Raw genomic sequence first — 27,794 nt, 5'->3', positions numbered from 1 at the left:
CCAGGCTAAACCACTGTTTTAGAGAATTTTGGAATGTCAACAATGTCAACTTCCTATATAAAGAAGCATTGTCTAACACATGTAATCTTAACAATCATTCAAGAATGTGATATCTTAAACACATTACACATTTTTTGGATTGTATGCATTGTCATTCCGAAAATATGTCAACCAGACGCTACAAAAGTGCATGTAAACTTGATTTGTAGTTTGACATTTTGGAGCTGTTCAGCAAATTTCATATTATTCCTCAAACGCATAAAGAAAAAAAAGTGTGGAAAACTGAAGTGGGACAGACTGACGGACGGACGGACAGACAGACGGACGGACGGACGGACGGACGGACGCGTAGAGGAAAGCTATAGTTCCCTTCGGTGAAACCGGTAGGGGACTAATAAGAGACACTCCGAATTCAATGATATATATATCTTATAACAGAAGATAAAACTATGAACATCTTAAAACTTCATAATTCTTCTTGTATACTTGGAACATCTTTCGAACAGTGAACAGCTATTCCCCCATGTTCTCCAGAGCTATTCCTGCATCTTCGTTTTGTTTTCAAAAATCGGATTTCACCTCCATTTCAGTTGTTAGTTTTTAAGATCCCTTAATTTTATCACAGTATGCTTATACAGCCTTCAAAAAGCTGGCAAAATATAAATGTACGAAGTCATGGTTTAAATCTACGAACCTGCATGGAATTTACCTATCCACGATAAAACGATATTTTGTTTACAAGATATTTATGTACATTATTTATGTAGGTGTGTAATGTTTACATATAATTAATCGCCTTTCATTTTTAAATCCATAGAATACTCAAGCGCAGTTAGGCACGTGTTCTCCTTTGTTCTGATACTTGTAGGTCAATTTAATAAAAAATAATAGAATTAGTAAAACATGGCAGCATGCACAAAATACCCATTATAATGTTTTATCTAAAGAATGTAAGAAGTATTACATTACAAGGTGTCATTTAAAAAATGGGCCGCTGAATTGTACGTGCTATAGGATTTCATAATAGAAGCATAATAAGATTCATGCATAAAATGCTGCATTGGTTTATTTTGAATAGTAACGTTATACTGTATAGAGTAGCCTATCTGTTAAAACTTCAACATGTACTTCATTTGAAATTCATTCATCGTGACTGTTCAGTAAGGAAAGTGGGGGGGGGGGGGGGGTGATACAGAATTATGATACACGGGGAATAACTCTAATTGTTTTGAATTCTTGATATCAGGTGACCACATTCCATGTTTAAGCAACGCGTACACGTCTGCATGTTTGATGTCCGATTCGACGAATATGTAAATTGATTTGTTTTAAACAAGGTTTGTGCCGCTTATAATTGACTTTATTTATTAGACCTACATGTAAAATTGATTGTTTTGAATTAATATCTCTCAACTATAAGTACTTTCGTTTTAATTTTCTGTATGAGTTGACCTTCAACAAATATATTTTATGCTTAAATGCTTATCAGTGAATGGAAGTTGATCATTCTATTTGGTTATTGTAAACCCTTGAAAAAAGCAGGGCTTCAACATACGGTTTTTACGTTGGCTCTTAATATATTAACAATTAATCCTACGTTTTGTTCTGGATTAAAGACAAACAGTTAATTTAATTTTTTCATTTAATTTTTTCATTAAATTTTTAGAAAAACGATGGATCCTCATTCTAGTGCCCAGGATGTGCACCGATGTGATTTTTGTGAGACCGCCATAGTACACAGTTACTGTGACTTTTGTCATGTCAACCTCTGCAAGCCCTGTGTAGTAGATCACATCTCAGATGGATATGACAAACATAAAATAGTCCCTTTTGGGGAGCGAAGATCAACTCTGATTTACCCAAAATGTGGGACACATCCACACAAAAGCTGTGACTTGCAGTGCAAGAATTGCAACGACATATTTGTTTGTTCTTCTTGTACTGCATCAGAAACACATAAAGGACATATTTTTGTAGAAGTTTCCGAAGTTTACACGACAAAGAAAAATGCTATTGCGGACGAGGCAAATAAGTTAGAAAATCTTATTTCTCCTACCTATGAAGAAATTGCACTCGACTTGGAAAATCAGCTTGCCGGCCTGGATGGAGGATATGAGAAACTTACGACAGCAATGTCCAAACAAGGAGAGCAATGGCACAGAGAAATTGACATCGTTAACAATAAAATGAAAACTGAAATCAGTGAGATAAAAGTAAAACACAGATACATTTTACAGAAACACTTGAATGAAATCAAACAGATACATGCTCTCATAAAACAAACATTACTGGCCATAGAAGAACTCAAGAAATCCACTGAAGTATCTCCTACCATTGAATACAGCTCTAAGATAAAAGAGTTCAGCAAGCTGCCACCCAAAGTAAAGATTGCACTGCCAACATTCTTTCCAAAACCATTAGACCATGAACAGTTGTATAATATGTTTGGGCAGATAACTCCTTTGTCTACTGCTACAGAAGAGAATGTCTTGTCACTTAACCAACCCAACACTTCAGTAAGAGAACTACTGGATGAACCGGAGCTTGTTGCCACAATACAGACAGGGTATGAACAACTTTTAAGTGTTACCTATCTAAATGAAGATTGTGTTTGGACATTTGGATCGACAAAGGATATCAAATGCTTTAACATGAAAGGTGAATTGCTTCATACAGTTAGCAACAAATCAGAACAACGACCCAATGATATAACTGTAGACAGTGATGGGAATTTACTTTTCTGTGACGGGACATCAGGGACAGTGAATAAAGTAAAGAATAGACAGACAGAAGAGTTGATCAGATTACGGGGATGGAGCCCTGGTTATCTGTGTGTCACCTCTAATGGTGATCTCCTGGTTATCATGATCAGGGATGATGGAACTCAATGCAAAGTTATCCGTTACTCGGAATCTACAGAGAAACAAACAATTCAGTTTGATGATGAAGGTAAACCTCTGTACTCAGGGAATATACATGTTAAATACATCACTGAGAACAGAAACCATGACATTTGTGTAGCTGACTGTGGGGCTAGAGCAGTTGTGGTGGTTAATCAGAACGGGAAACTCAGATGGAGATACATCGGTCATCCCTCAGTTACCAAAAAGGAACCATTTTGCCCAGTTTGTATTACAACAGACAGTCAGAGTCGTGTCCTGACAGCAGACCCTGGCAACCATTGTATCCACATTCTGGATCAGGATGGACAGTTTCTCCGTTACATTGATAACTGTGATCTGAAGAATCCGTGGTGTTTATGTGTGGACAATAATGAGAATCTGTTTGTATCAGAAATTTATAATGGCAATGTAAAGAAAATAAAATTTCTCAGATAGACACCAAACTGGGTGATATAGATTGAGCAAGACTATTTCCATGAATTTGATGATTTGTTGTAAGTAAAGTAAACTCCGTTCATATCAGAGGTGCAGAACACGTGTATTTCATACTATGTATGAATAAATACTTACATTCAGTGTAATTTATTATGATTGTATTGAAAATCTGCGATGTTCAATTTCATGTGAATACACTTAGCCTATTCATGCGTTAAAGCACAAAAAAAACTTCATCACGCATTTTGAGTTATTGTACGACTAAAGGAAATGTTCAAACTTACATAACTAATTTGATATTTACTTATGATATATGATATATTATTGTAAAAGTAGACTGCACACAGTACAATACATGTAAACTTAAGATTACAACTGATATTGAATCTATTAGGATCCAATAATTGTTTACAGTGCAGTGTTTACAATGGAGCACTATAATGTTCAAAACACGGCGTCAAGATGACGCATGCATAGTTTATTGATAACACTATCTTTATATCATGTATATATAGTACAAAATCGATACGTAGTGTTATCACAGGCAAAGACACAGGAAAATGTAAATATATCATGTTGAGTCTCTTGTACATGTACCTTTCATCGTGCATTTTAGAATAGCTCTTATACGACTTGCTTACTTATTTGCTCACAATAGTTTGAGAGTTATAAGTTAGATTTTTAGTATTCTTCTGTATTCTTGAAAAACATTGAATGTCAGAAGACGTGAATAATGCTTTTGATTAAAAATAAAAAAAAAATCAAAATTGATTTTATTTCGGGCTGCTAGATATAAAAAAGGCCGTTTCCTATACCCTTCAAAATTGAAAATGTATTTCATTTAAGCATGTCAAATGTGCGAATAATTTTTGACATTTTATTTGCGTTATCTTGCATTTTCACTTTGCTTCTACGTTTTCCTGAGTTGAATCAGGACTGTTGTCACTTCTCGTTGCTCCATGACACCCAACAACGTCATTTCTCACTATGATCGTGAATTTAATGAGGACTATCTGGCTTTAGTTTTTAAATAATAAAATAAATTAATTAATAAAACAATATAATACGTCTTAATTTGGTACGTAAAATACATGCATGTATCATGACAGAAGTCAATTTGAAGTTTCAATATTAGTTGGTTTTATGTCCAATTTGTAGAAACGTTACTTTGGACTTTATATGGTTTATCGCTTACATAACACAAAAATTGACCATGCGCCGTGAGCCCTTTTTTTGCACTTTTAAACCTAAAAAAAATTGTTGTGGAATGAGTTTCTTGAAAGAAACTAAATAAATCTTTGTTTTTGGACTATAACAAGTTGAAAACGCTTCTTACTAGTGTACTAGCAAGTGTACTTATCCCATGGCTCCGTTGGCGGAGCGCTCGTTTTTTAAACTCAAGGGCCTTGAGTTCGAGCCTAGATGTGGTCAATTAGACTATTGTGGTAATGTAATAATAGGCTCAGTACTGCTACACTTCTACTAATACAAGCTAGTCGGTTGACTTTTTGGCTTGGTAGAGCATAAATTGTTTTAAACCGAGGGGTATTTGGTTCGAGCCTGTGGTTATTCCACCAATTCTTCTTCACCCTCAAGATAGACAAAAGAAAAAACAGTGATATTCTGATTAATAGATCGTTGTTAGTTTTATTATTGATACAGGTACATGCACGTTAATAGTACTTTACATGACAACATACCATATTAAACCAATATCAACAAAAACATTCGATTTTTCCCATCTTCTTCCGCATGGTGTTGAATACCGATATATAGAATTTCACTGATCTTAAATTTTGCCACGGAAAATAGTTGCCCAATGAGCGGAGAAAGGGGGAAGGCTATCGTCCTAATAACCAGTGAAAAATATGTAATATATAACAACATATTTGATTTCAAGTAACACGTGACAAACCGTTTTAATGATATCTACGAACATCAAGGAAAAAAACGAAGAAGGTCAAGAAGTGATCAAGGTTAGTCCTGGGTTCTTGTTAGCTAAGGCAAAAAAAAATAAATGTTTTGTTTCTCAGGCACGGCTGGTTTAGGCCAAATGCTGTTGCAATGATTAATTTTACTGATAATTTGAAAGGGAAAAACTCAATTTTAGGTTTAAATATTTATTTCCCATTGCAATTCTTGCGATAAAAAAATAAACCTGCCTACTTCATTGGATTTTGAACATTTTATTCCAGAACCAATACATTAATATTGTTTGTCTGGCCTACCCAAAACCGCCTCCCCCCTCCTATTTTCAGAGGGTTATTTTTTTAATAGAAAAATTAGATAGGAATAAATCAACTGAGCTTCCGTGAATATCAATGATTATGTAATATAGATAATTAGATATATAAAGTAAGATATTGACATTTAAGGAAAAAATGGGGAAATGAAATATCAGTTCTCTCTACCATTTAAGATTATAGATCTCTTTTTTTTCAACTTTTTTTTAGGGGGGGGGGGGTAAAAACTTAAAGTTATTTTTTGTTTTATGTTTTGGAATGTATATATTAATTTGCAAATGTTACATGTACTAGAGGCTGTACCCTTTATGTGTATTTTGACCAGATATGACTGACAAGATTATATAACCCTCTCTCTCTCTCTCTCTCTCTCTCTCTCTCTCTCTCTCTCTCTCTCTCTCTCTCTCTCTCTCTCTCTCTCTCTCTCTCTCTCTCTCTCTCTCTCTCTCTCTGTTGAAAGGAGAGCAAGAGCTAACATAGGTAATGTTGAAAAATCATAACTGGATACCTAAATTATTTGTCACTCACCTGTTTTTTTTCAGTCTGCTTAATTCGGTTTAGAATTTGTTCTGTTTGCTTTACACATGTGGTTGATCTGCAAATACAAGTTACTTGGAATACAAGTAATCAGTTTTGAAGCACATTTACTTATGTTTATCTATAAGACACCTTTTTTTTTTTACAACAATCCTACTTTAGGAGGGTGGGCGGTTTACAAATTATCCATTAGATCTGTCCAAAAAAAGTTAATGGTAGTATGATATTTTTTGCTATTAGCCATTACATTGTATCTTGTGAAACAACAAACTATCCATCAGATCTGGCTAAAACAATTACCTGTATTGTAATATTTTTCGCTTATAACTATTATTTAGTGAAACAAAAATTCAAATATTTAAGCTTTAAAATGTTGATATTTTGCCTATTCTCTGTATAGAGCTCTTTGTTTCAAGGAGATTGTTATAGTCTAAAAATGGCAACGACCCACTAGCCCTACTTAATGAATTTGGAACTTATGAAATTGCTTAAAAAAGACAATATCCTCAAGCTGTTGAGCAAGATCATTCTGATCAGCATGTATGAAATTAATATGAATGCCAGTTTTAAAATCTCCACATATGTGATTTAGAAATAGTAAAGCAGTTAATATGGCTTCAAATATGTATAAATATGTATAAACTAGTAATATGTTTGCATGCATGAGAAGATTTTTTTAAATATTTCTCTCTATTCTGAAGCACAATCCATGATACATTCATTTATTATTGTTACTTAACAATTTTATAATCAGTTTTCATTATGTATTCTTCATTTCAAGTCTTATAGAATGACTGAAAACTAAACCTGAGTGATCTATATGTCAATTTAATCTCATGTATTATCCTTCAAATTCACATGTTGATTTTTGAATAAGTAAAAACTGTATTCTTTTTTTCTCTCTTTTTTTTTAAAAAAAATTGTCTATATCTACATAATGCTGTTTCAGTATTCTTTACTTTTTAGTATATTAATAGACTAGAATATTTGATATTTTTTAGCTCTCAAGTCTTGTTGATGGTTTATAAAAGAATACATTATTATCTGAACATGTCTATTTAATCTGCTTGTTTTCTTTTATTTTGTCTTTTATGGTATATACCATATGTTTCAAGTACATACATGTATCTAATCAGGTGCATCAATATAATTGTCAGAATTGAAAAAAAAATGCATTTACTGTATTATATAAATGTAAAACCATCTATTTATTTTATTTTTCAATGTCAAAAAAGGGGGGAGGGGTCATTTAGATGTATACGTATGTATCAATTCTGGTGAACATCAAAAAAGGATAGAAATGCAATAAATATGTCCACACTTGTATAAACTTGTCAGAATTGCAAGTCTGTAAAGATTTCCTGTATTCTTTTTTTTTTCATAATGTGGTATATATATATGTGTGTATTATATATAAAGATTAAACTGGTGGTGTATGACTGAGGAAGCGAGGGCTGGTAACCAGCCAAGTGTGTCTTAATAAATTGAACTTACAAATGATACTGGTGTTTTGTTTTTTTAACAACAGATTTGAAATCTGTAACTAAACAGACCTGTTACATATCTCTATATCCTGCATGTATATACCGTGAAAAATAGGGCAACAAAAAACTTTTAACTGGGGGTGGGGGGGGCAAATTAAAACAAGATAGATAGATGATTAGAAAATGACGAGATGGAGGTGTAACTAAATAGGGTACTAACCATCTCAAAAGGTAAAGTGCGAGTCAGATAGTGTAAAAGGGGGAGATGGTTTGCTTGGGGCAATGATTGCTATCATGCTATTCCATGGCTACCACTCTAGAACAAAGTCCATGAGTTTTGCACATCCTTCATTTATGCTCATTTTGACCGGGGGAGTGGTCGGTAGATGTATGACCAAATAGGGGCAAAGGAAAAGAGAAAAAATGTTGTTTCGACCTTGACATTAGAAACAACTCAAGGTCACTGCATTCTTCATGTTAACACTGTAGATGAAGAATGAGTCGCACAAAAGGAAGAGAAAATATTCTTGGACAAAGATTTTGCATGGAGAATTCATACAACTTTGACCTCTGACCAATGAACCTTGACCTCTGGCTTTAGAGAGAAAATATGCTCCTGACTAAGTTTAACCAAGAGATATGATATGACTTTGGTTTAAGGCCATTGTACATTTGTTACGAAGTTAGCTGCAGATCTGTATACTAGCTGTTTGGTTGAACAAATTCGGATAGACAAATCAGTTTGTCACTCCGATTTTTTTTTAATCAGAGAGCTACAGATCTACAGCTAATACGAAGAGTTGGTGAAGTTTGAGCAATACGAAATGGCTATAGAGGGGACGGAACTTTACATCTCTATGTAAAGGAGATTTCTGTATATTGTGATCATATTCCCAAAAAATATGTATTCATTTGTACAACATATTAAACATTACGTTTTAAAGCCATAATCAGCAGTAAATGTGGTCTACTTTCAACATCATTTAAACTGGTATGCTATTCGAGTACAACTATGCACATTAGGACATGTTTTATGCGGAAGGGGTTTCCCAAGTTATGACTTAATCTTCCGTCCATCCATAAAACCACCAGGGGAAACATTTTATTTTTTTTAAAAGACAACAAAAACAATAGACTCTCGTGTTGATACAAGAATAAAATAGAAGAAATGGTCAATATCATATGCTAATATGATCAGTTTAATATAGGTAACTTTTTAAAATATATATATATATATATATATATATATATATATATATATATATATATATATATATATATATATATATATATATATATATATATATATATATATATATATATATATATATATATATATATATATATATATATATATATTACATGTACATTGTTTTATATGTTTTTCAAGCACGACAATATACATGTAATTAAACTCTAAATAGTAATAGGAATTAGGCCAATTCATACATACCTATTTTAAAAAAAAAATATTCTATATATGTATATATGTAACGTGAGAGCCAGATTTATGAAAATATTTATGGAGACTCAGAATTAAAATCAATATTTGTACACTCCCAGGTTGCATATACCTGCATTCATCTTTACAGTTGGGGTTTCGTTTTGCAGAGTTATTATTTTTTGTAAACAATGCTGAAAATTGAACATAAATGTAAGTATCATGGAACACATGCACTGTACGTAGACCTTAATCTAGGTAATTATTTCATAAATTACATACTAGTTTGACAAGATATACAATTATATGCATAGCTCTGTGTTCTGAATTTGTAAATGAAAAAGTTTTGAGAATTTTTGAATAAATCTATCTGTTTGTGCAATTTTGTCCAGGCTTAACCACTGTTTTAGAGAATTTTGGATTGTCAACAATATCAACTTCCTATATAAAGAAGCATTTATTTATCTAACACATGTAATCTTAACAATGATTCAAGAATTTGATATATTAAACACATTTCACATCTTTTGGATTGTATGCATTGTCATTCCGAAAATATGTCAACCAGACGCTACAAAAGTGCATGTAAACTTGATTTATAGTTTGACATTTAAAAGCTGTTCAGCAGCTTATAACAGAAGAGAAACTATGAGTATCTTAAAACTTCATAATTCGTCTTGTATACTTGGAACATCTTTCGAACAGTGAACAGCTATTCCCCCATGTTCTCCAGAGCTCTTCCTGCATCTTCGATTTGTTTTCAAAAATCGGATTTCACCTCCATTTCAGTTGTTTGTTTTTATAAGAATCCCTTAATTTTATCACAGTATGCTTATACAGCCTTCAGAAAGCTGGCAAAATATAAATGTAGGAAGTCATGGTTTAATCTATGAACCTGCATGGAATTTTTTTATCCAGGATAAAACGATATTTTGTTTACAGGATATTTATTTACATTGTTTTTGTAGGTGTGTAATGTTTACATATTATTAATCGCCTTTTATTTTTAAACCCATAGAATACTCAAGCGCAGTTAGGCACGTGTTCTCCTTTGTTCTGATACTTGTAGGTCAATTTAATAAGAAATAATAGAATTAGTAAAACATGGCAGCTTGCACAAAATACCCATTATAATGTATTATTTAAAGAATGCAAGAAGTTTTACATTACAAGGTGTCATTTAAAAAATGGGCCGCTGAATTGTACGTGCTATAGGATTTCATAATAGAAGCATAATGAGATTCATGCATAAAATGCTGCATTGGTTTATTTTGAATAGTAACGTTATACCGTATAGAGTATCTATTAAAACTCCAACATGTACTTCGTTTGAAATTCAGTCATCGTGACTGTTCAGTAAGGAAGGGGGGGGGTGATACAGAATTATAATACACGGGGAATAACTCTTAATTGTTTTGAATTCTTGACATTCCTTACAAGCAAGCTCAGCCATGTTTAAGTTACGCGTACACGTCTGTATGTTTGATTTCCGATTCTACGAATATGTATATTGATTTATTTTAAACAAGGTTTGTGCCGCTTATAATTGACTTTATTTATTAGACGGAAATTGAGATACCTACATGTAAAATTGGTTGTTTTGAATTAATGTCTCTCAACTATAAGTACTTTCGTTTTAATTTTCTGTAAGAGTTGACCTTCAACAATATATATTTTATGCTTAAATACTTATCAGTTAACGCAAGTTGATCATTCTATTTGGTTATTGTAAACCCTTGATTAAAGCAGGGCTGCAACATTCGGTTTTTATTTACGTTGGCTCTTAATATATTAACAATTAATCCTACGTTTTCTTCTGGATTAAAGACAAACAGTTAATTTAATTTTTTCATTTAACTTTTTCATTAAATTTTTAGAAAAACGATGGATCCTCATTCTAGTGCCCAGGATGTGCACCGATGTGATTTTTGTGAGACCGCCATTGTACACAGTTACTGTGACTTTTGTCATGTCAACCTCTGCAAGCTATGTGTAGTAGATCACATCTCAGATGGATATGACAAACATAAAATAGTCCCTTTTGGGGAGCGAAGATCAACTCTGATTTACCCAAAATGTGGGACACATTCACACAAAAACTGTGACTTGCAGTGCAAGAATTGCAACGACATATTTGTTTGTTCTTCTTGTACTGCATCACAAACACATAAAGGACATATTTTTGTAGAAGTTTCCGAAGTTTACACGACAAAGAAAAATGCTATTGCGGACGAGGCAAATAAGTTAGAAAATCTTATTTCTCCTACCTATGAAGAAATTGCACTCGACTTGGAAAATCAGCTTGCCAGCCTGGATGGAGGATATGAGAAACTTACGACATCAATGTCTAAACTAGGAGAGCAATGGCACAGAGAAATCGACATTGTTATCAATAAAATGAAAACTGAAATCAGTGAGATAAAAGTAAAACACCGAGACATTTTACAGAAACACTTGGATGAAATCAAACAGATACAGGCTCTCATAAAACAAACATTACTGGCCATAGAAGAAATCAAAAAATCCACTGAAGTATCTCCTACCATTGAATACAGCTCTAAGATAAAAGAGTTCAGCAAGCTGCCACCCAAAGTAAAGATTGCACTGCCAACATTCTTTCCAAAACCATTAGACCATGAAACGTTGTATAATATGTTTGGGAAGATAACTCCTTTGTCTACTGCTACAGAAGAGAATGTCTTGTCACTAAACCAACCCAACACTTCAGTAAGAGAACTACTGGATGAACCGGAGCTTGTTGCCACAATACAGACAGGGTATCAAAGACTTTTCAGCGTCACCTATCTAAATGAAGATTGTGTTTGGACATTTGGATCGACAAAGGATATCAAATGCTTTAACATGAAAGGTGAATTGCTTCATACAGTTAGCAACAAATCAGAACAACGACCCAATGATATAGCTGTAGACAATGATGGGAATTTACTATTTAGTGACGGGAAATCAGGGACAGTGAATAAAGTAAATAATGGACAGACAGAAGAGTTGATCAGATTACAGGGATGGAAGCCTAGTAAACTGTGTGTCACCTTTACTGGTGATATCCTGGTTACCATGTACAGTGATGATGAAACTCAATGCAAAGTTGTCCGTTACTCAGGATCTACAGAAAAACAAACAATTCAGTTTGATGATGAAGATAAACCCCTGTACTCAGGGAATATAAATGTTAAATACATCACTGAGAACAGAAACCATGACATTTGTGTAGCTGACTGTAAGGCTGGTGCAGTAGTGGTGGTTAATCAGGACGGGGAGCTCAGATGGAGATACACCGGTCGTCCCTCAGTTACCAAAAAGGTACCATTTAAACCATTTGGTATCACAACAGACAGTCAGAGTCGTATCATAACAGCAGATTGTAAAAACCATTGTATCCATATTCTGGATCAGGATGGACAGTTTCTCCGTTACATTGATAACTGTGATCTGAAGAGTCCGTATAGTTTATGTGTGGACAATAATGACAATCTGTTTGTATCAGAACATTTTAAAGGCAATGAAAAGAAAATAAAATTTCTCAGATAGACACCAAACTGGGTGATAAAGATTAAGCAAGACTATTTCCATGAATTTGATGATTTGTTGTAAAGTAAACTTCGTTCCTATCAGGGGTGCAGAACACGTGTATTTCATACTATGTATGAATAAATATTTACATTCAGTGTAATTTATTATGATTGTATTGAAAATCTGCGATGTTCAATTTCATGTGAATACACTTAGCCTATTCATGCGTTAAAGCGCAAATAAAAACTTCATCACGCATTTTGAGTTATTGTACGACTGTATTGTATTGTACGAAGGAAATGTTCACACTTACATAACTAATTTGATATTTGCTTATGATATATGATATACTATTGTAAAAGTAGAATGCACACAGTACAGTACATGTAAACTTAAGATTACAAGAAATCATGTATAGCAACTAGATTAATTAATTGATTTTGTTTATACATAAACATGGTGGCGGCAAATGATTCATCAAAATTAGGCATTTTATCCACAGGGGCCAAGTCCGTTTTAACATTAATTTCAATGTAACCATAACATTTTCTTCATTTATCATATGGTTACATTGAAATTAATGTTAAAACGGGCTCGGTCCCTGTGATTTCGTCCGCATGGAGGGAAAGTGTCTAGGGGGGGGGGAGGGGGGCGCTATATGGAGGTGATTGTCTTATAGACACATGACAAATTGTGTCAAACTAATATTGATTCTATTGGAATATAGTAATTGTTTACAGTGATATTGGATTTGTGTTAGGATCCGATCCAATAATTCTTTACAGTGATATTGGATCTATTAGGATCCAGTAATTGTTTACAGTGATATTGGATCTGTGATAGGTTCCAATAATTGTTTACAGCATCTCATACATTGATTATGTGACACAGTATTCTACAAATTTCCCTTCAAGAGAAAGTTATATATTAGTACATTGTATTTCCATTTACATTTGTAGGGGGGGGGGCTATATGGAGGTGATTGTCTTATAGACACATGACAAATTGTGTCAAACTAATATTGATTCTATTGGAATATAGTAATTGTTTACAGTGATATTGGATCTGTGTTAGGATCCGATCCAATAATTGTTTACAGTGATATTGGATCTATTAGGATCCAATAATTGTTTACAGTGGTATTCGATTTGTGCTAGGTTCCAATGATTGTTTACAGCATCTCATACATTGATCATGTGACACAGTATTCTACAAATTTCACTTCAAGAGAAAGTTATATATTAGTACATTGTATTTTCATTGGGATATGAAAGGGGGAAAAGAAATGGGGGGGGGGTGACGAGGCCTATGTCTATTTTTTTAGTACTATGTTTGATTTCTCCTCCCCTCCCCCATCTAGATCAATGAACTTTTTATTTTATGTCAGGGGACTTTGCCCCTCAGCAGATTTAAAAAACATGCAGTTTTGTAACGTTAAATATCACGAGACTCTGAAAATCATAAAATTATAAAACAGCAGTTTCTCTAGCAGTTTAGCTATATCTTATCAGACATAAATAACAATTTATTATGTTATGTTATTTATATCTCTGGTCTTATTTATTAAGTAACGATAAAAGCATAACAATTACAGCAATATTATAGCTTTTTGGCAATCAAAAAGAAATTCTGTCATGGAAATATAAGGAGGCTAAATTAATAAAACTCTTCAAGCATTTCGCCTTATTCCATAACAGTTTAATTAAGGTGCAAAACTTGTTTGTGTGTTTGGTCAAAGAGCTCTCTCTCTCTCTCTCTCTCTCTCTCTCTCTCTCTCTCTCTCTGACCGGATTTTTTTTTATAAATCTGCGACTTTATATACTCGACTGTTTTGGTTCTGTTTTAGACAAAGCTCCGCCATCTTGTTAGCGTACACACCAGGTTCAGCGACGTTGCTGACCTCAGTATCTAACCCCTGGAAGTACAGACCTTGTGCGCAGGCGCCACTCTCAAATCTTACAGCCACCACTAATCACGGAATTAACAAATCATTAATAAAAAATGTATTTTGATAAAAGAAAAAAAAATAACAAAAGCAATTATTAAAAGCTTTATTCTAAGTAACGTCAACCATTTTGGGTTGTCAGATTTTGATTCGATCTTCCTTTGAAACAAACATTGTACATTTAGTTAAATTTCACGAATAAGAATTTCTCATTTTTGAACATTACTTTAAAAGAAATCTCAATAAATGATTGTGATTTGAACACACACCTGACAAAACATGTAAGTGTTCACTCTGATAAATATAATTATTTTAACAAATTAATTTAATAGTACTATATAAATAAGTTTGCCACCAAAATATCAATAAAAGTTATAAAGCGTTTAGGCACGTTCATAAGGTTAAACTACTTAAATACTATCAAAATAAATATTCAAACTGAAAAAAAGTATCCTTTTGGCCCATTTTCCTAACCAAGTTACTGGCATTTAATTTCAATTTAACTTACATGTATTCATTAATTTAAAAGTAGATTGCCGTCAAATCTCTTATTTATGTCTTTTCTCTCGGTTTTTTAAATTTTGCAAAAAAAATAACAAAATGAACCAGGACTAGTTAGTTCAAGCTAGTAACAAAGGAAAAAGCAGGAGAAACTGATAAAGTTATACTTTAAGTTAATCATATAAATATTTTGTCCGTGGGCAATAACTCAAAAGGAAGCTTGAGAATTTTTAAATAGTCAAATATAAAATGTTGACTGACAGTAACAATCAAAACTGATGATAATAATAATGATATTCATCATAGCACAAAGGTAGATAACGATTTGAGTTAATAATAACGATTCTATCAAAACCGTGGCAATTTCATTTACCTTGCTAAATGGTGTGGCGAAGAAACCCAAACACGATTGTACGAGGGTTTAAACATGCATTGTTTATTGTTTATTGATAACACTATCTTTATATCATGTTGAGTCTCTTGTACATGTACCTTTCATCGTGCATTTTAGAATAGCTCTTATACGACTTGCTTACTTATTTGCTCACAATAGTTTGAGAGTTATAAGTTAGATTTTTAGTATTCTTCTGTATTCTTGAAAAACATTGAATGTCAGAAGACGTGATTAATAATGCTTTTGATTAAAAATAAAAAAATATCAAAATTGATTAAAAATATATTGATTCAAATAATCATTCATTTTATTTCGGGCTACTAGATATCAAAAAGACAGTTTCCAATACCCTTCAAAATTGAAAATGTATTACATTTAAGCATGTCAAATGTACGAATAATTTTTTATTTGTTATTTGCATTATCTTGCATTTTTAGTTTGCTTCTATGTTTTCCTGAGTTGAATCAGGACTGTTATCACTTCTCGTTCCTCCATGACACCCAACAACGTCATTTTTCATTATGATAGTGAATTTAATGATGACTATCTGGCTTTAGTTACTAATTATCAATACGTCTTAATTTGGTACGTAAAATACATGCATGTATCATGGCGAAGGTCAATTGAAGTTTCAATATTAGTTGGTTTTATGTCCAATTTTTAGAAACGTTACTTTGGACATCATAAGGTTTATCGCTAACATAACACAAAATTGACCGTGCGCCGTGACCTTATTTTGCACTTTTAAAGCCTAAAAAAAAGTTGTGGTGGAATGAGTTTCTTGAAAGAAACTAAAGTGATCTTTGTTTTTGGACTATAACAAGTTAAAAACCAATTCTTAAGTATAACAACAAGTGTACTTATCCCATGGCTCCGTTGGCGGAGCGCTCGTTTTTTAAACTCAAGGGCCTTGAGTTCGAGCCTAGATGTGGTCAATTAGACTATTGTGGTAATGTAATAATAGGCTCAGTACTGCTACACTTCTACTTATACAAGCTAGTCGGTTAACTCTTTGGCTTAGTAGAGCATAAATTGTTTTAAACTGAGGGGTCCTTGGTTCGAGCCTGTGGTTATTCCACCAATTCTTCTTCACCCTCAAAATAGATAAAAGAGAAACAGTTAGATTCTGATTTATAGATCGTTATTAGGTTTTTATTGATGCAGGTACATGCACATTAATTCTACTTTACATGACAACATACCATATTAAACCAATATCAACAAAAACATTCGATTTTTCCCATCTTCTTCCGCATGGTGTTGAATACCGATATATAGAATTTCACTGATCTTAAATTTTGCCACGGAAAATAGTTGCCCAATCAGCGGAGAAAGGGGGAAGGCTATCGTCCTAATAACCAGTGAAAAAATATGTAATACGAGGGTCAATCAAAAAATACGAAGACTTTTGTCATAGCTATGTTACTTAACGTCATATCATTACTAAATTTGGTAGACATAATTTAGCAATAGTTTTAAACAATTTGCAAGAAAAAATTTAATAAATTCCTTTATTTCTAAGAATTTTTTAGAATCTAGTCCTGCAAAAATAAGGTCACGGCGCACGGTCAAGATTTGTGTTATGTCAACAATAAACCATATAATGTTAAAAGTAATATCTCTATAAATTGGGCTTAAAACCAAATAACATTGAAACCTCAAATTAAGTATAGTCATAGTATTCTATGTACCAAACAATGACAGGATATATTGTTTTGTCAAACAAATATTAGTAACTAAAGACAGATAGTCCTCTTTAGAATTGACTAAAAACATCGACGTCGCCGGACGTCACGGCGCAACGAGAAGTACAAACAAAATAAATTTTAACTCACAAAAAAGCCGATACAAGCTATGAAAATGCTCAAAGGTGCAAAAGATAAAGCAACAATTATTTGCAAGTTTGTGTTTAACTGTAATAATTTTTTGGGGGTGGTGGTAATTGTATTTTGAATATAAAACAGTCAGAAAGAGAGTAAAATATCTGTAAATATTTGGTCAAAAAATAAGTAACGTCAACCGACGTTCAGGATTATCCCTACTGTACACTAAGAGATACACGGTTAGAAAATGAAAAATTCGAAGAACTAACTTATGATTCTTGCATAAATGTGTGCAAATAAGATGTTAAGTGGTTCAGTGCCATTTTAAATTGTAAGGAGAAAGGCACAAGAGACTAAGCGCGATATAAAGATGGGGTATATCTATAAACTGTCCGTGTTTTATCTTGACGTCATGCTTTGAACGTTACCGTGCGCCGTGGTGACATAACATGTTGTTTTTAAAAAGGGGTAACAAAAATACCGTTTCATCAAATGGACTAAAACTTCGCATATCAATAACATAAGTGTTGGTGCACAGGTTAATCTGTTAAGTATGACTTTCATTAAAAATATATGATAGACAGCCACATTGTCTTCGTATTTTTTGATTGACCCTCGTATATATCTATATATTTGATTTCAAACTTGTAACACGTGACAAACCGTTTTAATAAAATCTACGAACATCAAATTTCAAAAGTTAAAATGCTAGGAATATTCACAGCAACAAAATTAAACATTATAACGACTGCAGCCTACGATTCCTCTGGAACGTCCCTGGAAGAGATGATGTAGGTGGGTATATCCCTCTAACTATTTTTAGAATCGGTAGGACAACAAAGTAGTGCCTTTACGCAAAATAGTTCCTATACTTTCAGAGTGTATATACATTTATTGGGACATTTTAAATCAGAATGCTTGACACATGTCAGACAAGAGGATTTTGAATTTTAAAAACAAGTGTCAAAATTGAATTATCATTTGAAGAAAAGAATTGAAATTGTTTGATGTACACCCTTTCCTAAACTGAGAAATTCCCTACTTTTACTTTCATTTTCAGAATTTTTCAATACAGACGCATTTTGCCGGAAAACGAATCTGACTTCAAACCACGAAATTTTAACAGGAAAGAGACAATTTGATGAGCTTTCATTCAAGAGGTCCCTCGTTGTTGAACGAAAATTAGGGCCGGAGCTATGAACCCTAACGTTAACATTACCGCCTATGGAAAATGCATTAGTGGACTATACCCAGGTGACGTACGATTTCCTCTTCATGCTTTTGTAATGCGTCCGTCGTTTCTTGCTTCATCAAGGAAACAAACGAAGAAGGTCAAGAAGTGATCAAGGTTAGTCCTGGGTTCTTGTTAGCTAAGACAAAAAAAAATAATAAAAGTTTGTTCCTCAGGCACGGCTGGTTCAGGCCAAATGCTGTTGCAATGATTAATTTTACTGATAATTGGAAAGGGAAAAACTCAATTTTAGGCTTAAATATTTATTTCCCTTTGCGATTCTTGCGATAAAAAAATAAACCTTCCTACTTCATTAGATTTTGAACATTTTATTCCAGAACCAATACATTAATATTGTTTGTCTGGCCTACCCTAAACTGCCTCCCCACTCCTACTTTCAGAGGGGTATTTTTTTAATAGAAAAATTAGATAGGAATAAATCAACTGAGCTTCCGTGAATATCAATGATTATGTAATATAGATAATTAGATATTGACATTTAAGGAAAAAATGGGGAAATGAAATATCAGTTCTCTCTACCATTTAAGATTATAGATCTCTTTTTTTCAACTTTTTTTTAGGGGGGGGGGGTTTAAAAAACTTAATACATTCTACACAACTTACATTATTTATTATAAATTTAGATTTACTTCCAAGGAAGCTTGGTGGTCAACGAATCAACCATCAGACCTACCTCGTATTCTTAAAAATGATTTGTTTACGTATTAATTAATATTTAGTAAAGCGTTTATTTTCACTTTTAAATTTGAATGTTTCCCTATATCTTTATATAGAGCTCTTTTTAAAAAAGAGATTTATATAGTCTAAAAGTGGTTACGACCATCCAGTCCTCTTATGGTTCATTTTCAAGATTTTGTCGGTATACATTTTCATTCCAATTCAACATTTGTTAGATAAAACTTGTCAGGCCCACAAGATTTCTTTACTTCCATATAAGATTAGTTGTTTTACCGCTATCTCCTTAAAACATGCATCAATTATATTTTATATACTGAATTTTAAAATCAAATAGGCCTAATGGAAATAACTTAAATACTTAAGGATGACTAATTAATTGTCTATACATATACACCAATCAACTGATGGTAATTATAAATTTTGCTATGATACCATTTTAAATGAATTCAAATGGGATCCATTGGTTCAATTCTTGTCGCGTTATAATGGGTTATACTAATCAGAGTCTTAATCAGACATGTGGTCATGCACACAGAGAATTCAGAACTGAGAAAAGAGCCATACCAATTTATAGTCTCGGTGGTTTTTGAAGAGAAGGCAAATTTGTAGACCCCGGCAGCCCTGGACAGACCGGCAATAAGTCTGATGTTGGTCTTCTATTTATAGAAGTTTCAGAATCCAGCATTCCTGGTCTCTGTGGGCCTTTGGCAGTTGTTTTTTACTCCCCCGTATCGCTATGTAGTTATACAGTCTAAGAAGGCTTGATTTAATCAATGCTTTTGGCAGATGGTTTGTGTGTGGTACAATCATTGTATACCCCACAATCATAACAACTTCTAAAGGTTCTTGGTCCTATGGGGATTAAATATAAAATCCCCCTAACCTAACCCCCCCCCCCAAAAAAAAAGAAGAAGAATTACACATTTATCAATACTCGTAATGTCCTTTCAAACTAAACTGCTGAGATCAACAAAAAAGGTTTTTGTGAAAAATTAAGTTATCCATCAGTTAGAAGTTGTGTAATTCAATCAATAATCAACAAATTAAGAAATTGCGACTAACGATATTTTTGAAAAAGCATTATTAAGTTTTGTGGGAATATATTTTTTCATCAATTTTTTATTGAAAGAGGTGTGCCATTTGTGGCTAATTGAGGTTTTTATTTTAAAATAAAGGAAAAATCCGATAATCCTGAAAAGATTTACCGCTAGATATTGATCATGTGTTTTATAACGGAAGGCTATGATCAGAGAATTTATGATGTACATGAATTGCAGTCTTAATCAATGGATTTTATAGTACACATGCATTTTCTAAATTAATTTTTTTTTATCATAAGGGGCTGGAAATCCCAAATTTAACTCAACTAATATTTCATTCTCTGCATGCTTTTTCACTATTTGCCTTTTATATGACGATTGTGTTCTATGCTTAAAATAATATTCCTTCATTTAAGGTGCATCATCCCCCTGAGAAGAGAAATAACTTTTGGTGGGATAGCCTTGACAATAATTTTCAATTTTCAGGATGCTTTCTGTCATTTTTTAATATTCCTGCAAATATATAAAGTTTATGTCACTGGTAATATTGTGTGCAATGCAAGTACGATTTTGCAGAGATAATTATCAAAAATGCAAAATTAATTATGCACAATTAATTGAAGAGAGGGATAATGTACCTTAACATTAATTAGATACAGTGCAACTTCTGTTTAAATCAACTTACTTATCACTTAATTTTTTAAATAATATTTTTAAATTTAAGGATTATTGAAATTGTTGATTGGATTAGTTTTACTGTACTTATTAGAATTCAAATTGGAACTGCATGCATTTTGTATCGTTTCTTCCGATACTCTTCCATCTGCTTGCTAAAAAAATATCATCACTATGACATTATTCTGCTAGTTATAGAATTTCTTTTCCAATACATGCAACAAAAGTATTTTTAAAAAATGGTGTTTATTATGGAATTTTTAATGTGGTAAAAAAATTGTCTTCCAATATTCTTTTTTTGTTTAATGAATTTAAGACACTTTTAGAAATCATTCCATGCTCTCATGTTGGTCACATCTTCAGAAAGAGAAGTCCGTACAAGTGAGGACTGGTGTCAATGTTGTAAAGAGTAACTCAATTCGATGGGCCGAAGTTTGGATGGACGAATACAAGAACTATTATTATAAAAGATTCAGCTATGATCTGGTATGGGTTTTTAAAAAAACTTCTTTGGATTTTTACTGTCCTGAATGTGAAACTGAGAGAATAATTATCTGTCTGTCTGTTTGTCAGTTAGTCTGGCCCCTCTTGGTTTTCAGCTTAATTTTTCTACATGGTTTTAAGAACTGATTCAGAAATAAAAATTGGGGCAGCTTGTAGATTACATGATTTGGTTGTGCAATACTCTGAAAATGTTTAATTTGTTATGATGAAGACATTTTTATTTCACTTCGATTTATAAGATGATGTTTTGTTTCTACAGTTAGATATTAAGTAAGAGTTTGAAAAATTACCTGCTCTTGAAAAACAAATTAAGGATATTCATTTGGAAAATTTAAATCGTATAATCTAAGGTCAACAATAATCTAATTAAACTAATTTAAATGAATAGATGAATAAATTGTTTTCCATAGGGAGATTACGGAGATGTCACCGACAGAAAGAAGCTCCGGGAACGCCTGCAGTGCCATAACTTCGACTGGTTCATCAAAAATGTCTACCCAGACCTATTTTATCCAGGGGAGGCCATTGCTTTTGGAGAGATACAGAGGATAGTACCTGATTCATCATTTTATCGTCTCATCTATCATTGTTTTTATGTTTTATTTTAATACAGACAAGATTAAAGTAAACAAAGAGCTAATCCTGTGCCATATTGGATATTTATGGCCCTAAGAAATAGACTTGCTTTAATTTGTGTTGCTATAAGGAATTTCAATGTTGGATAGATCAGCCACAACAGTACAGTTAGTTTAATCACATTCTTTACAAAAAATGAACAGTCGCATGCATAATCTCGTTAATATTTGAAATGTATGCAATACTATGATAATACTGCATATCAATATATATATATATATATATATATATATATATATATATATATATATATATATATATATATATATATATATATATATATATAGTATCTGTATATATATTCATCTGTTGATGATTGGATTGAACAGCAGGCACAATGCCTATAAATGTTCTCTCCTAAAATTATTTAAAATTATGAATATGATTATAAAAATTAAAATTACGAATTACCTACGATTTATTGAAATTGGTTTTGTTTAAATAAATTGTCCTTTAAGACTAGTACTTAAAAAAAAAAAATCTTTTTTTCATCAAATTTCATTATTGGTTTGTGATTTACTGGTAATGTTATGATTGAATCTTAAACCAATGACTCAAATTTTAAATAAGAATAAGTATATAATTTCTCTTTGGCTATTGACCTTTTTAGAAGGAAAAATAACCCTCTATCTCCTGAAAATTCCAGTTGAACACACAATATTTTATCTTCATTTGTGGGATTTTTCAGGTGTATTTTTTTGGTATTTAGCTTTGTTTTGAATATTAATTAAGTCAAATTGTCAAATTTTACTGACTTTGAATTCTTTTTGACAAGCTTTAAACATCCCTTTATCCAGCCTTTATTTGCAAAATATATGCATATATATATTAAGGACATGCCATCCACTTAAGGTCAAACTGTGTGTCTGCTTAAAGCCTTAATTAGTAATAAAAGTCTCCTTTATACCATACATTCCATGTTTGTTTTTTACTTTGTGTATAATGAAGAGTATATATTTACTTTGATATTGTTATATGCTATTGAATAATGTGGAACGTGTTTGGTTTTGTATATTTTAATGTATATATATGTAAGAATTAGTATTACATACTTCTTTAATCAGTACCAATGAAATCCAATACCCATTGTGTTATATATGTGATTCTGTAGAAGTGGGCGAATATTTGAGATAATTAACTTAATTGGTTATTTTTTGGGTTTTTTTGGTTTAGAATGTATGTATTAATTTGCATATGTTACATGTACTAGAGGCTGTGCCCTTTATGTGTATTCTGACCAGATATGACTGACAAGATTTTATAACCCCCCCCCTCTCTCTCTCTCTCTCTCTCTCTCTCTCTCTCTCTCTCTCTCTCTCTCTCTCTCTCTGTTGAAAGGAGAGCAAGAGCTAACATAGGTAATGTTGAAAAATCATAACTGGATTCCTAAATTATCTGTCACTTAATTGTTTTGTTCAGTCTGCTTAGTTAAGTTTAGAATTTGTTCTGTTTGCTTTACACATGTGGTTGATCTGCAAATACAAGTTAATTGGAATACATGTAATCAATTTTCGAGCACATTTACTTAAGTTTATCTATCAGACACCCTTTTATTTTTTTTTACAACAATCTTAATTAAGGAGCGTGGGCGGTTAACAAATTATCCATTAGATCTGTCAAAAAAAAGTTGATGGTACTATGATATGTTTGCTAGTAGCCATTACATTGTATCTAGTGAAACAACAAATTATCTATCAGATTTGTCTAAATCAATTACCTGTATTATAATATTTTTGGCTAATAACTATTATTTAGTGAAACAAAAATTCAAATATTTTAGCTCTAAAATGTTAATATTTTGCCTAATTCTCTGCTTTTTGTTTCAAGGAGATTATTATAGTCTAAAAATGGCAACGACCCACTAGCCCTACTTAATGAATTTGGAACTTATGAAATTGCTTAAAAAAGCTTTAAAAATAATCCTCAAGCTGTTGAGCAAGATCATTCTGATCAGCATGTGTGAAATTAATATGAATGCCTGTTTTTCAATCTTCACATATGTTTTTTTAGAAATAGTAAAGCAGTTAATATGGCATTCTGAATTTTGTTTCAAATATGTATAAACTAGTAGTATGTGTTCATGCATGAGAAGATTTTTTTTAAATTTCTCTCTATTCTGAAGCACAATCCATGATACATTCATTTATTATTGTTACTTAACAATTTTATAATCAGTTTTCATTATGTATTCTTCATTCCAAGTCTTATAGACTGACTTAAAACTAAACCTGTGTAATCTATATGTCAATTTCATCTCATGTATTATCCTTCAAATTCACATGTTGAGTTTTGAATAAGTAAAAACTGTATTCTTTTTTTCTCTTTTATGGTATATACCATATGTTTCAAGTACATACATGTATCTAATCAGGTGTATCAATATAATTGTCAGAATTGAAAAAAAAAATGCATTTACTGTATTATATAAATGTAAAACCATCTATTTATTTAATTTTTCAATGTCAAAAAATGGGGAGGGGTCATTCAGATGTATATGTATGTATCAATTATGTATCAATTCTGGTGCACATAAAAAAAGGATAGAAATGCAATAAATATGTGCACACTTGTATAAACTTGTCAGAATTGCAAGTCTGTAAAGATTTTCTGTAATTCTTTTTTTTTCCATAATGTGGTATATATATGTGTGTATTATATATAAAGATTAAACTGGTGGTGTATGACTGGGGAAGCGAGGGCTGGTAACCAGCCAAGTGTGCCTTAATATATTCAACTTACAAATGATACTGGTGTTTTGTTTTTTTTTACAACCGATTTGAAATCTGTAACAAAACAGAACTGTTACATATCTCTATATTCTGCATGTATATAACGTGAAAATAGGGCAACAAACAATCTTTAACTGGGGGGGGGGGGGGGGGCAAATTAAAACAAGATAGATGATTAGAAAATGTCGAGATGGAGGTGTAACTAAATAGGGTACTGACCATCTCAAAAGGTAAAGTGCGAGTCAGATAGTGTAAAAGAGGGAGATGGTTTGCTTGGGACAATGATTGCTATCATGCCATTCAATGGCTACCACTCTAGAACAAAGTCCATGAGTTTTGCACATCCTTCATTTAAGCTCATTTTGACCGGGGGAGGGGTCGGTACATGTATGACCAAATAGGGGTAAAGGAAAAGAGAAAAAATGTTGTTTCGACCTTGATATTAGAAACATTAGAAACAACTCAAGGTCACTGCACTCTTCATGTTATACATGTAGATGAAGAATGAGTCGCACAAAAGGAAGAGAAAATATTCTTGGACAAGGATTTTGCATGTAGATTTCATACAACTTTGACCTCTAACCAATTAACCTTGACCTCTGGCTTTAGAAACTTCAAATCCTTTTGTTGATGTCAGTATTTTTTTTACTGTTTGTGCCAAATAGAGAGAAAATATGCTCCTGACTAAGTTTAACCCAGAGATGTGATATGAATTTGGTTCAAGTACATTTGTTACGAAGAAAGCTGCAGATCTGTATACTAGCTCTCTGGTTGAACAAATTCGGATAGACAAATCAGTTTGTCTCTCCAATTTTTTTCAGCCAGAGAGCCACAGATCTACAGCTATTACGAAGAGACACCCTGTTGGTGAAGTTTGAGCAATACGAAATGGCTATAGAGGGGACGAAACTTTATATCTTTATGTAAAGGAGATTTCTGTGTAATGTTTCGTTGATATTGTGATCATATTCCCCAAAAATATGTATTCATTTGTACAACATATTAAACATTACGTTTTAAAAGCCATAATCAGCAGTAAATGTGGTCTACTTTCAACATCATTTAAACTGGTATGCTTTTCGAGTACAACTATGCACATTAGGACATGTTTTATGTGGAAGGGGTTTTCCAAGTTATGACGTAATCTTCCGTTCATCCATGAACCACCAGGGAAAACATTTTATTTTTTTAAAAAGACATCAAAAACAATAGACTCTCGTGTTGATACATGCAAGAATAGAATATAAGAAATGGTTAATATCATGTGCTAATATGATCAGTTTAATGTAGGTAACTTTTTAAAATATATATATATTACATGTACATTGTTTTATATGTTTTTCAAGCACGCCAATATACATGTAATTAAACTCTAAATAGTAAAAGGAATTAGGCCAATTCATACATACCTATTTTTAAAAAAATTATTCTATATGTATGTATATATGTAACGTGAGAGCCCGATTTATGAAAATATTTATGGAGACTCAGATTTAAAATCAATATTTGTACACCCCCTGGTTGCATATACCTGCATTCATCTTTACAGTTGGGGTTTCGTTTTGCAGAGTTTTTATTTTTTGTAGACAATGCTGAAAATTGAACATAAATGTAAGTATCATGGAACACATGCACTGTACGTAGACCTTAATTTAGGTAATTATTTCATAAATTACATAGTTTGACAAGATATACAATTATATGCATAGCTCTGTGTTCTGAATTTGTAAATGAAAAAGTTTTGAGAATTTTTGAATCAATCTATCTGTTTGTGCAATTTTGTCCAGGCTAAACCACTGTTTTAGAGAATTTTGGAATGTCAACAATGTCAACTTCCTATATAAAGAAGCATTATCTAACACATGTAATCTTAACAATCATTCAAGAATGTGATATCTTAAACATATTTCACATCTTTTGGATTGTATGCAATGTCATTCCGAAAATATGTCAACCAGACGCTACAAAAGTGCATGTAAACTTGATTTGTAGTTTGACATTTTAAAGCTGTTCAGCAAATTTCATATTATTCCTCAAACGCATAAAGAAAAAAAGTGTGGAAAACTGAAGTGGGACAGACTGACGGACGGACGGACATACGGACAGACTAACAGACGGACGCATGGACGCAGAGGAAAGCTATAGTTCCCTTCGGTGAAACCGGTAGGGGACTAATAAGAGACACTCCGATTTTAAATAGTAATGAACTATCATTTTCTAAATTTCAAGAATTTTTTGATAACAGAAGATAAAACTATGAACATCTTAAAACTTCATAATTCGTCTTGTATACTTGGAACATTTTTCGAACAGTGAACAGCTATTCCCCCATGTTCTCCAGAGCTATTCCTGCATCTTCGTTTTGTTTTCAAAAATCGGATATCACCTTCATTTCAGTTGTTAGTTTTAATAAGAATCCCTTAATTTTATCACAGCATGCTTATACAGCCTTCAGAAAGCTGGCAAAATATATATGTAGGAAGTCATGGTTTAAATCTATGAACCTGCATGGAATTTTCCTATCCAGGATAAAACGATATTTTGTTTACAGGATATTTATTTACATTATTTATGTAGGTGTGTAATGTTTAAATATATATAATTGATCGCCTTTTATTTTTAAATCCATAGAATACTCAAGCGCAGTTAGGCACGTGTTCTCCTTTGTTCTGATACTTGTAGGTCAATTTAATAAAAAAAATAATAGAATCATTAAAACATGGCAGCATGCACAAAATACCCATTATAATGTATTATCTAAAGAATATAAGAAGTATTACATTACAAGGTGTCATTTAAAAAATGGGCCGCTGAATTGTACGTGCTATAGGATTTCATAATAGAAGCATAATGAGATTCGTGCAAAAATGCTGCATTGGTTTATTTTGAATAGTAACGTTATACTGTATAGAATATCTGTTAAAACTCCAACATGTACTTCATTTGAAATTCAGTCATCGTGACTGTTCAGTAAGGAAGGGGGTGGGGGTGATACAGAATTATGATACACGGGGAATAACTCTAATTGTTTTGAATTCTTGAC

At 32.4% G+C, this 27,794-nt stretch overlaps 2 protein-coding genes across 2 annotated transcripts; both read left to right on the top strand.

The window, feature by feature from the left end:
* Positions 1-1,243: 1,243 nt before the first annotated feature.
* On the top strand, positions 1,244-3,934 carry LOC136272421 (uncharacterized). The gene is made up of 2 exons (XM_066073964.1): positions 1,244-1,337; positions 1,667-3,934. Exon 2 carries the CDS (start codon positions 1,674-1,676, stop codon positions 3,336-3,338), a length of 1,665 nt encoding a protein of 554 aa, XP_065930036.1. The 5' UTR covers positions 1,244-1,337; positions 1,667-1,673; the 3' UTR covers positions 3,339-3,934.
* A 6,541-nt stretch (positions 3,935-10,475) lies between these two features.
* On the top strand, positions 10,476-12,822 carry LOC136272448 (uncharacterized). Its single transcript, XM_066074029.1, has 2 exons — positions 10,476-10,572; positions 10,921-12,822. The coding sequence occupies exon 2, from the start codon at positions 10,928-10,930 to the stop codon at positions 12,590-12,592; it is 1,665 nt and encodes a 554-aa protein (XP_065930101.1). The 5' UTR covers positions 10,476-10,572; positions 10,921-10,927; the 3' UTR covers positions 12,593-12,822.
* Positions 12,823-27,794: the final 14,972 nt, after the last annotated feature.

The sequence above is a fragment of the Magallana gigas genome, chromosome 10, assembly GCF_963853765.1.
Source record: "Magallana gigas chromosome 10, xbMagGiga1.1, whole genome shotgun sequence".
NCBI lineage: Eukaryota > Metazoa > Mollusca > Bivalvia > Ostreida > Ostreidae > Magallana > Magallana gigas.
This window is presented reverse-complemented; position numbering and strand designations above follow the sequence as displayed.

Coding starts and splice junctions, on each gene's coding strand:
- LOC136272448 (XM_066074029.1), top strand. CDS start 10,928: ATGGATCCTCATTCTAGTGCCCAGGATGTGCACCGATGTGATTTTTGT.
- LOC136272421 (XM_066073964.1), top strand. CDS start 1,674: ATGGATCCTCATTCTAGTGCCCAGGATGTGCACCGATGTGATTTTTGT.